General features: G+C 44.5%; 1 protein-coding gene across 1 annotated transcript in view; it reads right to left on the reverse strand.

The window, feature by feature from the left end:
• Positions 1-201: 201 nt before the first annotated feature.
• LOC311119757 (glutamate receptor-interacting protein 1-like) overlaps positions 202-15,386 on the reverse strand; it is a gene marked incomplete at both ends in the record, with an annotated part of 50,717 nt that continues 35,532 nt past the window's right edge. The window contains 4 exon segments of the mRNA XM_084194415.1: positions 202-417; positions 3,538-3,677; positions 5,220-5,364; positions 9,964-10,109. Of these exon segments, the coding sequence (XP_084050541.1) occupies positions 202-417; positions 3,538-3,677; positions 5,220-5,364; positions 9,964-10,109 (647 nt within the window).

Below are 15,386 nucleotides of genomic sequence, written 5' to 3' on the forward strand. Positions count from 1 at the left end.
GGTGATGGACAGTAATGGTTTGTTTTATTCGTATTGTGTTTTTGTTACACTGGTGGTAGTGAAAAGATGTGAGCCTCCCATTCTGTCTGTCTGTCTGTCTGTCACACACACACTTCCCTCTCACCCTGGGTGTTGAAGGTGTTATCTATGGCTGAGCCTCCCATTCTGTCTGTCTGTCACGCACACACACTTCCCTCTCACCCTGGGTGTTGAAGGTGTTATCTATGGCTGAGCCGTCCCAGGACTCCACGGCTGAGTCCACAGAGGGGATGGTGGTGGAGTAGAGGTCAGAGAGCTTCCCAGGTTTCTGGCTCTCTGCCTGGCCTCCCAGACCCCCTAACCCTGCCTCGTCCTCCACGTCACTCAGCATCACATCACTGAGACGACCAGACACCGACGGCTGCTTGGGACTGGCCACTAGGGGGGAAAGAGGAGAAAGAAAGAAAGAAAGAAAGAATGAAAGAATGAATGAAAGAAAGAAAGAAAGAAAGAAAGAAAGAAAGAAAGAAAGAAAGAAAGAAAGAAAGAAAGAAAGAAAGAATGAAAGAATGAATGAAAGAAAGAAAGAAAGAAAGAAAGAAAGAAAGAAAGAATGAAAGAAAGAAAGAAAGAAAGAAAGAAAGAAAGAAAGAAAGAAAGAAAGAATGAAAGAAAGAAAGAAAGAAAGAAAGAAAGAAAGAAAGAAAGAAAGAAAGAAAGGGTGGTGACAGTGAGAGAATGGGAGGTGTAGTGTGAGAGAGAGAGTCAGAGAGGGAAAGAGATGAGCACAGGAATATATTATCATGCAATCTGTTATTTTTCCCACACAGCTGTTTCCAGCCAACTTCTAAGTCAATCAATCTCACTCTAATTCAGCAGAAATAAGCAGGCACTGAATGCACAGCTCAAGATATGAGCAAATTGTCTTCTGTAATGGAACCATATCTGCTGTAAATTCTATTTATTGAATCATTTTGGCGGCCTAACCCAACCGAACAAGGGTTCTGGCACTAGGGTGATAGTGCTGAAACACTATTTCATCCACTGCAAAAAGGTGTGTGCACGAGTGTGTTTGTGTGTGTATGTTTAGGTGTGTGTGTGTGTGTGTTTAGGTGTGTGTGTGTGTGTGTGTGTTTAGGTGTGTGTGTGTGTGTGTGTTTAGGTGTGTGTGTGTGTGTGTGTTTAGGTGTATGTGTGTGTGTGTGTTTAGGTGTATGTGTGTGTGTGTGTTTAGGTGTGTGTGTGTGTGTGTTTAGGTGTATGTGTGTGTGTGTGTTTAAGTGTATGTGTGTGTGTGTGTTTAGGTGTGTGTGTGTGTGTGTGTGTTTAGGTGTGTGTGTGTGTGTGTTTAGGTGTGTGTGTGTGTGTGTTTAGGTGTGTGTGTGTGTGTTTAGGTGTGTGTGTTTGTGTGTGTGTTTAGGTGTGTGTGTGTGTGTGTTTAGGTGTGTGTGTGTGTGTGTGTTTAGGTGTGTGTGTGTGTGTGTGTGTTTAGGTGTGTGTGTGTGTTTAGGTGTGTGTGTGTGTGTGTGTGTGTTTAGGTGTGTGTGTGTGTGTGTGTTTAGGTGTGTGTGTGTGTGTGTGTGTTTAGGTGTGTGTGTGTGTGTGTTTAGGTGTGTGTGTGTGTGTGTTTAGGTGTGTGTGTGTGTGTGTGTTTAGGTGTGTGTGTGTGTGTGTTTAGGTGTGTGTGTGTGTGTGTTTAGGTGTGTGTGTGTGTGTGTTTAGGTGTGTGTGTGTGTGTGTGTTTAGGTGTGTGTGTGTGTGTGTGTTTAGGTGTGTGTGTGTGTGTGTATAGTACACAGTGTGTGTGTGTGGTGCAGTACAGCACAGTATAGATAACTAATATTTAGTGTGTAGATTGCATTGACAGGTCGATTAAGGTATATCCTATTCTTATGTAGCTTCCCTATAATGTACAGCGTGTTACCTGAACCTTGACCCCAGCGAGGGCTCTGGTTGTACTATGTCATGTGTACGGTGTGACGCTCTTTGACCCCAGTGAGGGCTCTGGTTGTACTATGTCATGTGTACGGTGTGACGGTCTTTGACCCCAGTGAGGGCTCTGGTTGTACTATGTCATGTGTACGGTGTGACGGTCTTTGACCCCAGCGAGGGCTCTGGTTGTACTATGTCATGTGTACGGTGTGACGCTCTTTGACCCCAGTGAGGGCTCTGGTTGTACTATGTCATGTGTACGGTGTGACGGTCTTTGACCCCAGCGAGGGCTCTGGTTGTACTATGTCATGTGTACGGTGTGACGCTCTTTGACCCCAGTGAGTGCTCTGGTTGTACTATGTCATGTGTACGGTGTGACGCTCTTTGACCCCAGTGAGGGCTCTGGTTGTACTATGTCATGTGTACGGTGTGACGGTCTTTGACCCCAGCGAGGGCTCTGGTTGTACTATGTCATGTGTACGGTGTGACGCTCTTTGACCCCAGCGAGGGCTCTGGTTGTACTATGTCATGTGTACGGTGTGACGCTCTTTGACCCCAGTGAGTGCTCTGGTTGTACTATGTCATGTGTACGGTGTGACGCTCTTTGACCCCAGTGAGGGCTCTGGTTGTACTATGTCATGTGTACGGTGTGACGGTCTTTGACCCCAGCGAGGGCTCTGGTTGTACTATGTCATGTGTCCGGTGTGACGCTCTTTGACCCCAGCGAGGGCTCTGGTTGTACTATGTCATGTGTACGGTGTGACGCTCTTTGACCCCAGCGAGGGCTCTGGTTGTACTATGTCATGTGTACGGTGTGACGCTCTTTGACCCCAGCGAGGGCTCTGGTTGTACTATGTCATGTGTACGGTGTGACGCTCTTTGACCCCAGTGAGGGTTCTGGTTGTACTATGTAATAGTAATGGTATATTTTTTGTAGCCACTAAGGGAGGTTAACTCTGCCATGGCTCGTTGGCCAAAGCCTATGGGGAAATAAATGGTTTTGAATGGTTTTTGGATAAACGCTGAAAATATGGTCTGTGGTTAACACAGGCTTAGGAGACCTTATACGTTTTGCTCTATGAGATAATCTTCATCAGCTAACGTCACTGTTTGTGAATTTTGAAGCATTTATGTAATAATCAAAACAAGCACATGAAGCCATCATAGTCCATAAAGGGCATGTTACCTGACTGATATTATCACATAGAACAAAACTTATAAGATCTCCTAAGCCTGTGTTAACCTCTGACCTTATTTTCAGCGTTTATCCCAAAACTCCATTATTTCCCCATTCATTTCCCCCCAATAGGAATGGCTGAACGAACCAGAGGTAGAAAATGCTAACTCATTTCAGTTTTTTAGTCCTACAAGCTGGCGAGCTACATGTGTACTCTGTGCATGGTCCTTGACCTCTGGGTGTGTACTGTGTACTGTAATAATAAAATAATATGCCATTTAGCAGACGCTTTTATCCAAAGCGACTTACAGTCATGCGTGCATACATTTTTGTGTATGGGTGGTCCCGGGGATCGAACCCACTACCTTGGCGTTACAAGCGCCGTGCTCTACCAGCTGAGCTACAGAGGACCACAACTGTGTACTGTGTACTGTGTGTCCTCTACTCACGTTCTCCCTGTTTCTTGATCTTCAGGGTGACAGACTCTCCAGCCATCTGCAGCAGGTGAATGGCTTCACTCAGTGGTTTACCCTTCAGGCTGTTACTGTTGATGGCTAGGATCCTGTCCCCGATGTGGATCGCTCCCGTCCTATACACAGAGAAACACCAGGGTTGTGTTCATTAGGGAGCAAACGTTGTGAAAACGGGGATGTACTACCAATAGGAAGTTGCACATTATTTGGCTACAGTGTACCCTACTGAACATGACCCAGGAGAAAAGGTCTGTGTGCAAAGAGAGTGTAAAAGATCTGTCAGATTAGTGTCCCCAGAAACCTCAACTCTTTATCCTACTGAGCCAAGCACATTTTCTGTCCTCAGACCATCTGGTCTGGCGTCTGCCTGAGCTATCCAAGCCTCCCCCGGGTTTCAGTCAGTCAGTTCTCCCCAGACCACAGAGAGAGAGAGAGGCAGAGAGAGAGAGAGAGAGGGAGGGAGAGAAAGCAAAGGATAGAGAAAGAGAGAGAGAGAGAAACTGTCTGCTTGGAGTCTGGGAGACACTGTGCAGAATGCCTTGTGTCAGTCTGAGTGAGTGAAGAGGTCATGGAGACTTTGTGAGGCCGACCTTGGCGCTGCTTCTAATCAGACCTCTATGGTTAGAGATGACAGGATAATCAGATCACTATGGTTAGAGATGACAGGATAATCAGATCACTATGGTTAGAGATTACAGGATAATCAGATCACTATGGTTAGAGATGACAGGTTAATCAGATCACTATGGTTAGAGATGACAGATCAGTATGGTTAGAGATGACAGGATAATCAGATCACTATGGTTAGAGATTACAGGATAATCAGATCACTATAGTTAAAGATGACAGGATAATCAGATCACTATGGTTAAAGATGACAGGATAATCAGATCACTATGGTTAGAGATGACAGGATAATCAGATCACTATGGTTAAAGATGACAGGATAATTAGATCAGTATGGTTAGAGATGACAGGATAATCAGATCTCTATGGTTAGAGATGACAGGATAATCAGATCACTATGGTTAGAGATGACAGGATAATCAGATCACTATGGTTAGAGATGACAGATCAGTACGGTTAGAGATGACAGATCAGTACGGTTAGAGATGACAGATCAGTACGGTTAGAGATGACAGATCAGTACGGTTAGAGATGACAGATCAGTACGGTTAGAGATGACAGATCAGTAAGGTTAGAGATGACAGATCAGTACGGTTAGAGATGACAGATCAGTACGGTTAGAGATGACAGATCAGTACGGTTAGAGATGACAGATCAGTACGGTTAGAGATGACAGATCAGTACGGTTAGAGATGACAGATCAGTATGGTTAGAGATGACAGATCAGTACGGTTAGAGATGACAGATCAGTATGGTTAGAGATGACAGATCAGTACGGTTAGAGATGACAGATCAGTACGGTTAGAGATGACAGATCAGTATGGTTAGAGATGACAGGAGCCACAGACAGAGAGAAAAACATGTGGAGTAATGGCTGCCAAAAACTCAGGTCAGGTATCTCAGGACATTCCTTCCTCCAGAAAACATTGACTGACTCTCACCTCATTTCCCATCCTGCCCTGTCTGTCATCTTCCACCCTGTCCCCTGTCTCTGCCAGCTACCCACACCCCCATTCCCCTAGCTCTCTCACCTCTCGGCTAGTCCTCCCTTGGTGAGGCTGGAGATGACGATGGGGTCAAAGGGCTCCTCTGTGCCTGAGATGGTGATCCCCAGTGGGCCTCCGTACCTCTTCAGCTCCACTGTGTAGATGATGGATCCAGACAGCTCCTGTTCGTCTGGAACACAGGACAACAGAACACGGTGTATACCTCCGTCCCTTAGCTTTACAACTCTGTCCCCATGCTGTCCCTGAGCCGTGACAAGCACAGCCCTGGCCAGGACCAGGGTTGAGAGAGAGAGAGAGAGAGAGAGAGAGAGAGAGAGAGAGAGAGAAGGATAATTATCTCTCCGTGTTAAGAGGGCATACCACCTGTGAGTTCCACTCCATCAGACGAGGAGCGTTAAAAGATCAACTGCTAATTTGAAACTCCGAGGGGCTACGCTACAGTTTCCATAACACATACAGATCAGATCAGAGCAGCTGCTGAGAGCTGGAGACTCTTTGAAGAGGAAGAACCGGGTGAGCGTCTGAATAAATCCACCATCCCTACTTGGTTTTACTAATTCATGTTTTTCAATGCTACTAAGAGAGTTTAATATCAGTTAATATAACATATGATGATCCTTTTTCCTCTGTTGAAAGCTTACCAGGCCTGTTAGGTAGAGATGGGAGAAAGAGAGAGATTGTCTTATAGGAACATCAGTAGGTAGGTAGAGATGGGAGAGAGAGATTGTCTTATAGGAACATCAGTAGGTAGGTAGAGATGGGAGAGAGAGTCTCTCTCTCTCTCTCAATTCAATTTCAATTTCAATTCCATTTAAGGGCTTTATTGGCATGGGAAACGTATGTTAACATTGCCAAAGCAAGTGAAGTAGATAGTAAACAAAAGTGAAATAAACAATTAATATTAACAGTAAACATTACACTCAGAAGTTCCAAAAGAATAAAGACATTTCAAATGTCATATTATGTCTATATACAGTGTTGTAACAATGTGCAAATAGTTAAAGTACAAATGGGAAAATAAATAAACATAAATATGGGTTGTATTTACAATTGTGTTTGTTCTTCACTGGTTGCCCTTTTCTTGTGGCAACAGGTCACAAATATTGCAGCTGTGATGGCACACTGTGGTATTTCACCCAGTAGATAAGGGAGTTTATCAAAATTGGGTTTGTTTTCGAATTCTTTGTGGATCGCTGTAATCTGAGGGAAATATGTGTGTCTCGCTCTCTCTCGCTCTCTCTCGCTCTCTCTCGCTCTCTCTCGCTCTCTCTCGCTCTCTCTCGCTCTCTCTCGCTCTCTCTCGCTCTCTGTCTCTCCCACCAGAGAAAGACCTACCAGTCCCTAAAGTGGGTGAGCAAGGATAACACAGTTCTCAGAACAGCTCTAACATGCATAGCATGACACACATAGACTGACTCTAGTTCATTCGTCTTAGAGGAGAATAAACATTATACTTCTCTCCTCCCAGTGACTATGGGTGGTGAGGGGAGCCAGGAGAATAAACATTGTACTTAACTCTCCTCCCAGTGACTATGGGTGGTGAGGGGAGCCAGGAGAATAAACATTGTACTTAACTCTCCTCCCAGTGACTATGGGTGGTGAGGGGAGCCAGGAGAATAAACATTTTACTTAACTCTCCTCCCAGTGACTATGGGTGGTGAGGGGAGCCAGGAGAATAAACATTGTACTTAACTCTCCTCCCAGTGACTATGGGTGGTGAGGAGAGCCAGGAGAATAAACATTGTACTTAACTCTCCTCCCAGTGACTATGGGTGGTGAGGGGAGCCAGGAGAATAAACATTTTACTTAACTCTCCTCCCAGTGACTATGGGTGGTGAGGGGAGCCAGGAGAATAAACATTGTACTTAACTCTCCTCCCAGTGACTATGGGTGGTGAGGGGAGCCAGGAGAATAAACATTGTACTTAACTCTCCTCCCAGTGACTATGGGTGGTGAGGGGAGCCAGGAGAATAAACATTGTACTTAACTCTCCTCCCAGTGACTATGGGTGGTGAGGAGAGCCAGGAGAATAAACATTGTACTTAACTCTCCTCCCAGTGACTATGGGTGGTAGAGGGACCCAAGAGGAGACACACATCTAAAGTGACAGATACATGCTGCCTGCAACACATTAATATGGGAAACTCTTTGAGGATGTGTGTGTATGTCTGTGTCTGTTGTTTAAACACTCTGACCGCATTAGTCATAACAGTGAATAAAACGGACGATCTCTGTTCCGTTACAACTTCAAGTAGAAATATTTAGTTCCGAGTTCAAACAAATAATTACAGGAACAAAACAAACACATGGATTGCATCCCAAATGGCACCCTTTTCCCTTTATAGTGCACTACTTTTGACCTGGGGCCCATAGGGCCACTATAAAGGGAATAGGATGTCATTTGGGACTCGTGTAAATAGATGAATGGGTAAATATGGATTTCTGATGTTTGATTCTGCACCCGCTGTGAGCCGATTGGTTCTCGTCCCCCCAGGGGCGGAATTTGGTGCGTTGGTTTTTAATGGTCTGATTGATCAAACAGAGCATTTTAATTGGTACAATTATACTAATTTAAGCGTCATTTGCATACAGAATAATAGCTCTGTGATGATTGGCCGTGGGGTCTCCTGCTGCATTGCAGTAGTTTGGGTGTCAACTGGGAAGACTCTTTTAGAAAATGGAGTAGTGGGAAGGACAGTGCTATCTTTAGTTGGCTGGGTTTACACAGACAGCCCAATTCTGATCTTCTTTCCACTAATTCGTCTTTTTGATCAATCAGATCAGATCTTTTCACATCAGATATTTTCAGCGCTGATCTGATTGGTCAAAAGGCTAATTAGTGAGAAGAAAAAAAACTGAATTGGGCTGCCTGTGTAAACCCAGCCATCCTGTTTTAGTTCTAATTCTACATTCTAATTCTACTCATTCTTATTTAGTATCAGTTAGTATCAGTGAAGTCCATAGGGGGTTGGCTCCGTATCCATGTGCTGTTCTGTCATACTTCCCAACATACTGAGTTCATCAACTCCATCATTCAGTCAGTGAGACTGGGTGGAATGAATAATTGAATACAACTCACAATTGAAGCTGAACATTTTTTGAAATTTGTGTTGCTACATTTGATAAATGATTCATGTATACCATTTCCTGGAAATGGAAGGAACATGTGTATGGATAATTAGATCATAGGACTATAGAGATGGGTTAGATTGGGTGTTTTGTTTTAGGTCAGGTGAATTATATCTAACAAGGACAGTGGTTTTGACTACCAGAGAGGTTGGTACAGTGGTTTTGACTACCAGAGAGGTTGGTATAGTGGTTTTGACTACCAGAGAGGTTGGTACAGTGGTTTTGACTACCAGAGAGGTTGGTAAAGTGGTTTTGACTACCAGAGAGGTTGGTACAGTGGTTTTGACTACCAGAGAGGTTGGTACAGTGGTTTTGACTACCAGAGAGGTTGGTATAGTGGTTTTGACTACCAGAGAGGTTGGTACAGTGGTTTTGACTACCAGAGAGGTTGGTAAAGTGGTTTTGACTACCAGAGAGGTTGGTACAGTGGTTTTGACTACCAGAGAGGTTGGTATAGTGGTTTTGACTACCAGAGAGGTTGGTACAGTGGTTTTGACTACCAGAGAGGTTGGTATAGTGGTTTTGACTACCAGAGAGGTTGGTACAGTAGTTTTGACTACCAGAGAGGTTGGTACAGTGGTTTTGACTACCAGAGAGGTTGGTACAGTGGTTTTGACTACCAGAGAGGTTGGTACAGTGGTTTTGACTACCAGAGAGGTTGGTATAGTGGTTTTGACTACCAGAGAGGTTGGTACAGTGGTTTTGACTACCAGAGAGGTTGGTACAGTGGTTTTGACTACCAGAGAGGTTGGTACAGTGGTTTTGACTACCAGAGAGGTTGGTATAGTGGTTTTGACTACCAGAGAGGTTGGTACAGTGGTTTTGACTACCAGAGAGGTTGGTAAAGTGGTTTTGACTACCAGAGAGGTTGGTACAGTGGTTTTGACTACCAGAGAGGTTGGTACAGTGGTTTTGACTACCAGAGAGGTTGGTACAGTGGTTTTGACTCCCAGAGAGGTTGGTACAGTGGTTTTGACTACCAGAGAGGTTGGTACAGTGGTTTTGACTCCCAGAGAGGTTGGTACAGTGGTTTTGACTACCAGAGAGGTTGGTACAGTGGTTTTGACTACCAGAGAGGTTGGTACAGTGGTTTTGACTCCCAGAGAGGTTGGTACAGTGGTTTTGACTACCAGAGAGGTTGGTACAGTGGTTTTGACTCCCAGAGAGGTTGGTACAGTGGTTTTGACTACCAGAGAGTATTAGATGAGTATTAGATGAGAATGAGAGTATTAGAGGACTGTCCAGGGTCAACAGCGGTGCTCATTGAGATGAGGAAGTGGATTTATTTGGCACGAGCCCTGACAGATGATCTGAACTGAACTGGGCTGCAGACCCATCTGTGTGTGTTCTGGAGGAAGTCACACTGCTACCACCCGTGACACACACACCTCTAATGATCTGTATGTGTATTGATGAGTGAGTTCGTGTGTGTGTGTGTGTGTGTGTGTGTGTGTGTGTGTGTCCGTGTGTCCAGTGTGTGTGCGTGTGTGTGTGCGTGTGTGTGTGTGTGTGTGTGTGTGTGTGTGTGTGTGTGTGTGTGTGTGTGTGTGTGTGTGTGTGTGTGTGTGTGTCCAGTGTGTGTGTGTGTGTCCAGTGTGTGTGTGTGTGTGTGTGTGTGTGTCCAGTGTGTACGCACTACCTGAGTTGTCCTCGTCCTTGCGGATCTTGAGCTTGACCAGTTCTTCACACTGCTGGAGAATCTGAACAGCGTCTTCCATGGAACAGTTGTCCAGGCGGATGTTATCGATGGCCAGCAGCTTGTCCCCCAGCTCTAGGGTGCCAGTCCTGGGAAGAGAAAGCCAGAGACCCGGCTTTAGCGGTGGAGGGGACTGGCTTCAATTCTCTATTCTACAGAATGTACTATTCTATGTGTAAATGTGCTCAGATGTTCATATAGTAAGACTGGTTACACACCACTTCAGTGTGCTAACATGCTGTTCTGTCACACCACAAACATTGATCTAAATGATCTTGTGTGGAAACATCCATTATTCATCATGCATCCACATACCTGTACACAGTCATACTCTCATCAATACACAGCCAGAATCATAATGCAGAAGTTCTTTCCCCCATAGAATAGACTGATATGCAGATGTAATGCATTTTAAACTCTGTCAGAGACACACACATAGAGAGGCAAGCTGCTGAAATGAGACTCACAGAGACCTATTAACAGGAGCCCTGACAGAGGCAAGCTGCTGAAATGGGACTCACAGAGACCTATTAACAGGAGCCCTGACCGAGGCAAGCTGCTGAAATGAGACTCACAGAGACCTATTAACAGGAGCCCTGACAGAGGCAAGCTGCTGAAATGGGACTCACAGAAACCTATTAACAGGAGCCCTGACAGAGGCAAGCTGCTGAAATGAGACTCACAGAGACCCATTAACAGGAGCCCTGACAGAGGCAAGCTGCTGAAATTAGACTCACAAGGACCTATTAACAGGAGCCCTGACAGAGGCAAGCTGCTGAAATGAGACTCACAGAGACCTATTAACAGGAGCCCTGACAGAGGCAAGCTGCTGAAATGGGACTCACAGAGACCCATTAACAGGAGCCCTGACCGAGGCAAGCTGCTGAAATGAGACTCACAGAAACCTATTAACAGGAGCCCTGACAGAGGCAAGCTGCTGAAATGAGACTCACAGAGACCTATTAACAGGAGCCCTGACAGAGGCAAGCTGCTGAAATGAGACTCACAGAGACCTATTAACAGGAGCCCTGACAGAGGCAAGCTGCTGAAATGAGACTCACAGAGACCTATTAACAGGAGCCCTGACAGAGGCAAGCTGCTGAAATGGGCCAAATTCAGCTGAATGCAGTGAGGTGAATGTGGAGCATCAATAACAAGGTCTGCATCCCAAATGGCACCCTATTCCCTGTGTAGTGCACTACTGTTGACCAGGGAACATAGGGTTTTGATCAAACGTAGTGCACTACATAGGGAATAGGGTGCCATTTGGGATGCACCCAGGCAGTCATCAGTTGGCTCCCCTCCCTCCCTTCACTATAACGACACAGAGGTAGAATACAGAATACTGTTGTCCTCATTCCTCATTCTGGAACAACATGAATATTCCATTGTAATCCAGAGAAAGAAACCCATTATTATAATGACCAATAATCTCTGTTTTTTTTTTTTTTTACTAATGTCCAAAATGCCTAAATCCTGAAAGGTATAAGGGACAAAACCTGCCCAATTTATCTGAAAGCTAGGTCATCACTATGGTAAATACCCTAGTACAAGAGCATAGTAAAAGGTTTATTACCGTAAATATCAATCAATCAAATTTATTTACAAAGCCCTTTTTACAAACCCAGCCTAAAACCCCAAACAGCAAGCAACACAGATGTAGAACAACACTCTACTACAGAAGCAGAATGTAAAGCTAGAATCACATCCTAACTCCCCACTGCTTTCCTCTGTCTCCTTGGCAGAGGTAACTAATACCCTGATACAATAGGACTGGGTGCTCCCACTGCTTTCCTCTGTCTCCTTGGCAGAGGTAACTAATACCCTGATACAATAGGACTGGGTGCTTTGGGGAGAGAATCAGAATCACTGATCAGTGCATAACCCAATTCCCCTCATCTTCCGTTCAGCATAATTAAATGGCCCAAATGGCCCCCTTTTCTCTATATAGTGCACTATTTTTGACCAGGGCTCATAGGGAATAGGTGCCATTTGGGCCACAGCCAAGGTAAACATACAGTATCAGTCAATAGTTTGGACACACCTACTCATTCAATGGTTTTTCTTAATTTTTTACTATTTTCTACATTGTAGAATAATAGTGAAGACATCAAAACTATGAAAGAACACATATGGAATCATGTAGTAACCAAAAAAGTGTTAAACAAATCAAAATATATTTTATATTTGAGATTCTTCAAATAGCCACCTTTTGCCTTGATGACAGCTTTGCACACTTTTGGCGTTCTCTCAACCAGATTCACCTGGAATGCTTTTCCAACAGTCTTGAAGGAGTTCCCACATATGCTGAGCACATGTTGGCTGCATTTCCTTCACTCTGCCGTCCGACTCATCCCAAACCATCTCAATTGGGTTGAGGTCGGGGTATTGTGGAGGCCAGGTCATCTGATGCAGCACTCCATCACTCTCCTTCTTGGTAAAATAGCCCTCACACAGCCTGGAGGTGTGTTGGGTCATTGTCCTGTTCCAAAAAAAAAGATAGTCCCACTAAGCCCAAACCAGATGGGATGGCGTATCGCTGCAGAATGCTATGGTAGCCATGCTGGTTAAGTGTGCCTTGAATTCTAAATAAATCACAGACAGTGTCACCAGCAAAGCACCCCCACACCATAATACCTCCTCCTCCATGCTTTACGGTGGGAACTACACATGCAGAGATCATCCGTTCATCCACACCGTGTCTCACAAAGACACGGCGGTTGGAACCAAAAATCTCCAATTTGGACTCCAGACCAAAAGACAAATTTCCACCGGTCTAATGTCCATTGCTCGTGTTTCTTGGCCCAAGCAGGTCTCTTCTTCTTATTGGTGTCCTTTAGTAGTGGTTTATTTGCAGCGATTCGACCATGAAGGCCTGATTCACACAGTCCCCTCTGAACAGTTGATGTTGAGATGTGTCTGTGACTTGAACTCTGTGAAGCATTGACTGACCTCCATGTCTTAAAGTAATGATGGACTGTCGTTTCTCTCTGCTTATTTGAGCTGTTCTTGACATAATATGAACTTGGTCTTTTACCAAATAGGGCTATCTTCTGTATAGCCCCCCTACCTTGTCACAACACAACTGATTGGCTCAAACGCATTAAGAAGGAAAGAAATTCCACAAATTAACTTTTAAGAAGGCACACCTGTTAATTGAAATGCATTCCAGGTGACTACCTCATGAAGCTGGTTGAGAGAATGCCAAGAGTGTGCAAAGCTGTCATCAAGGCAAAGGGTGGCTACTTCGAAGAATCTCAAATACAAAATATATTTTCATTTGTTTAACACTTTTTTGGTTACTACATGATTCCATATGTGTTATTTGTAAGTCACTCTGGATAAGAGCGTCTGCAAAATGATTTAAATGTAAAATGTAAACATTTCATAATTTTGATGTCTTCACTATTATTCTACAATGTAAAAATAAATAAAAACCCTTGAATGAGTATGTGTTAGTTGCGTAAGGCCTGGAAAAAACGAGGGTAGAGAGAGAATGTGGGCTAATTAGTTAGAGCCCTGGTGGTAAACAGAATGCTCCGTCGCCTAGGTGACGGGCCTGGATGTAAACACAGAGACTTGTACTCCAGAGGACACAGAACAGTAGAATGGGTTTAAACTACATATATGTCTGTAGTGTGTGTCTGTAGTGTGTGTCTGTGTGTGTGTCTGTGTGTGTGTCTGTGTGTGTGTATTTGTGTGCTCCACACAACTCATAGCTACTGCTACTCCCCTGCCCCCCTGCCCCCCTGCCCCCTGCCCCCCTCCCTCAGCTGAAAATTCCCTCTCTCAGTATAAAGTAGTGACCAGACGTTTCACGATCCGTTTCCACTTTGGGGGATTTAACTGAAAAGCGTTCTATCCGCTGCCTCGCACAACGAGATGACACCGTCCGTTAGTTAGCTAGCGAATCACTCGTCAAGCTGGCCCACTTCAGTTGGCGGTGCAATCAGAGTTTTACTATGTGGGGTAATGGTCCCCTGGGGATCGTACCACCGAGCACGGAGCTTGGCCACTGAACATCATACCACAGAGCACGGAACCTGGCCACTGAACATCATACCACGGAGCACGGAGGTTGGCCACAGAACAATACATTATCTGTATTGATCTAGAAAAGTGGAATTACGCAGATGAGCTTATGCACAGTCTCATCCCCCTTCTAGCCCCAGAAGCTGAGTGAGCCCAGAGCCTGGTCATAAAACCCTGATTACAATCCACTGCACTGCATCAAACACAATATACTTTACTACAGAGATAGAAATATTTACAGGACCAGTCAAAAGCTTGGACACACCTACACTTTCCAGGGTTTTTCTTTATTTTTACTATTTTCTATTCATTGTAGAATAATAGTGAAGACATCAAAACTATGGAATAACACATATGGAATCATGTAGTAACCAAAAAAGTGTTAAACAAATGAAAATATATTTTATATTTGAGATTCTTCAAAGTAGCCAACATTTGCCTTGATGACAGCTTTGCACACTCTTGGCATTCTCTCAACCAGCTTCATGAGGTAGTCACCTGGAATGCATTTCAAGTAACAGGTGTGCCTTGTTAAAAGTTTATTTGTGGAATTTCTTTCCTATTTAATGCATTTGAGCCAATCAGTTGTGTTGTGACAAGGTAGTGGGGGTACACAGAAGATAGCCCTATTTGGTAAAAGACCAAGTCCATATTATGGCAAGAACAGCTCAAATAAGCAAAGAGAAACGACAGTCCATCATTACTTTAAGACATGAAGGTCAGTCAATACGGAACATTTCTATAACCTTGAAAGTTTCTTCAAGTGCAGTCGCAAAAACCATCAAGTGCTATGATGAAACTGGCTCTCATGAGGACCGCCACAGGAAAGGAAGACCCAGAGTTACCTCTGCTGCAGAGGATAAGTTCATTAGAGTTAACTGCACCTCAGACTGCAGCCCAAATAAATACTTGTTCAGAGGAGACTGCGTGAATCAGGCCTTCATGGTCGAATTGCTGCAAAGAAACCACTACTAAAGGACACTAATAATAAGAAGAGACTTGCTTGGGCCAAGAAACACGAGCAATGAACATTAGACCGGTGGAAATCTGTCCTTTTGTCTGATGAGTCCAAATTTGAGATTTTTGGTTCCGTGTCTTTGTGAGACGCAGAGTAGGTGAACGGATGATCTCTGCATGTGTGGTTCCCACCGTGAAGCATGGAGGAGGAGGTGTGATGGTGTGGGGGTGCTTTGCTGGTGACACTGTCTGTGATTTATTTCGAATTCAAGGCACACTTAACCAGCATGGCTACCACAGCATTCTGCAGTGATACGCCATCCCATCTGGTTTTGCGCTTAGTGGGACTATCATTTGTTTTTCAACAGGACAATGAC

The sequence above is a fragment of the Coregonus lavaretus genome (assembly GCF_964263955.1).
Source record: "Coregonus lavaretus genome assembly, contig: HAP1_SCAFFOLD_3969, whole genome shotgun sequence".
Classification (NCBI taxonomy): Eukaryota; Metazoa; Chordata; class Actinopteri; order Salmoniformes; family Salmonidae; genus Coregonus; species Coregonus lavaretus.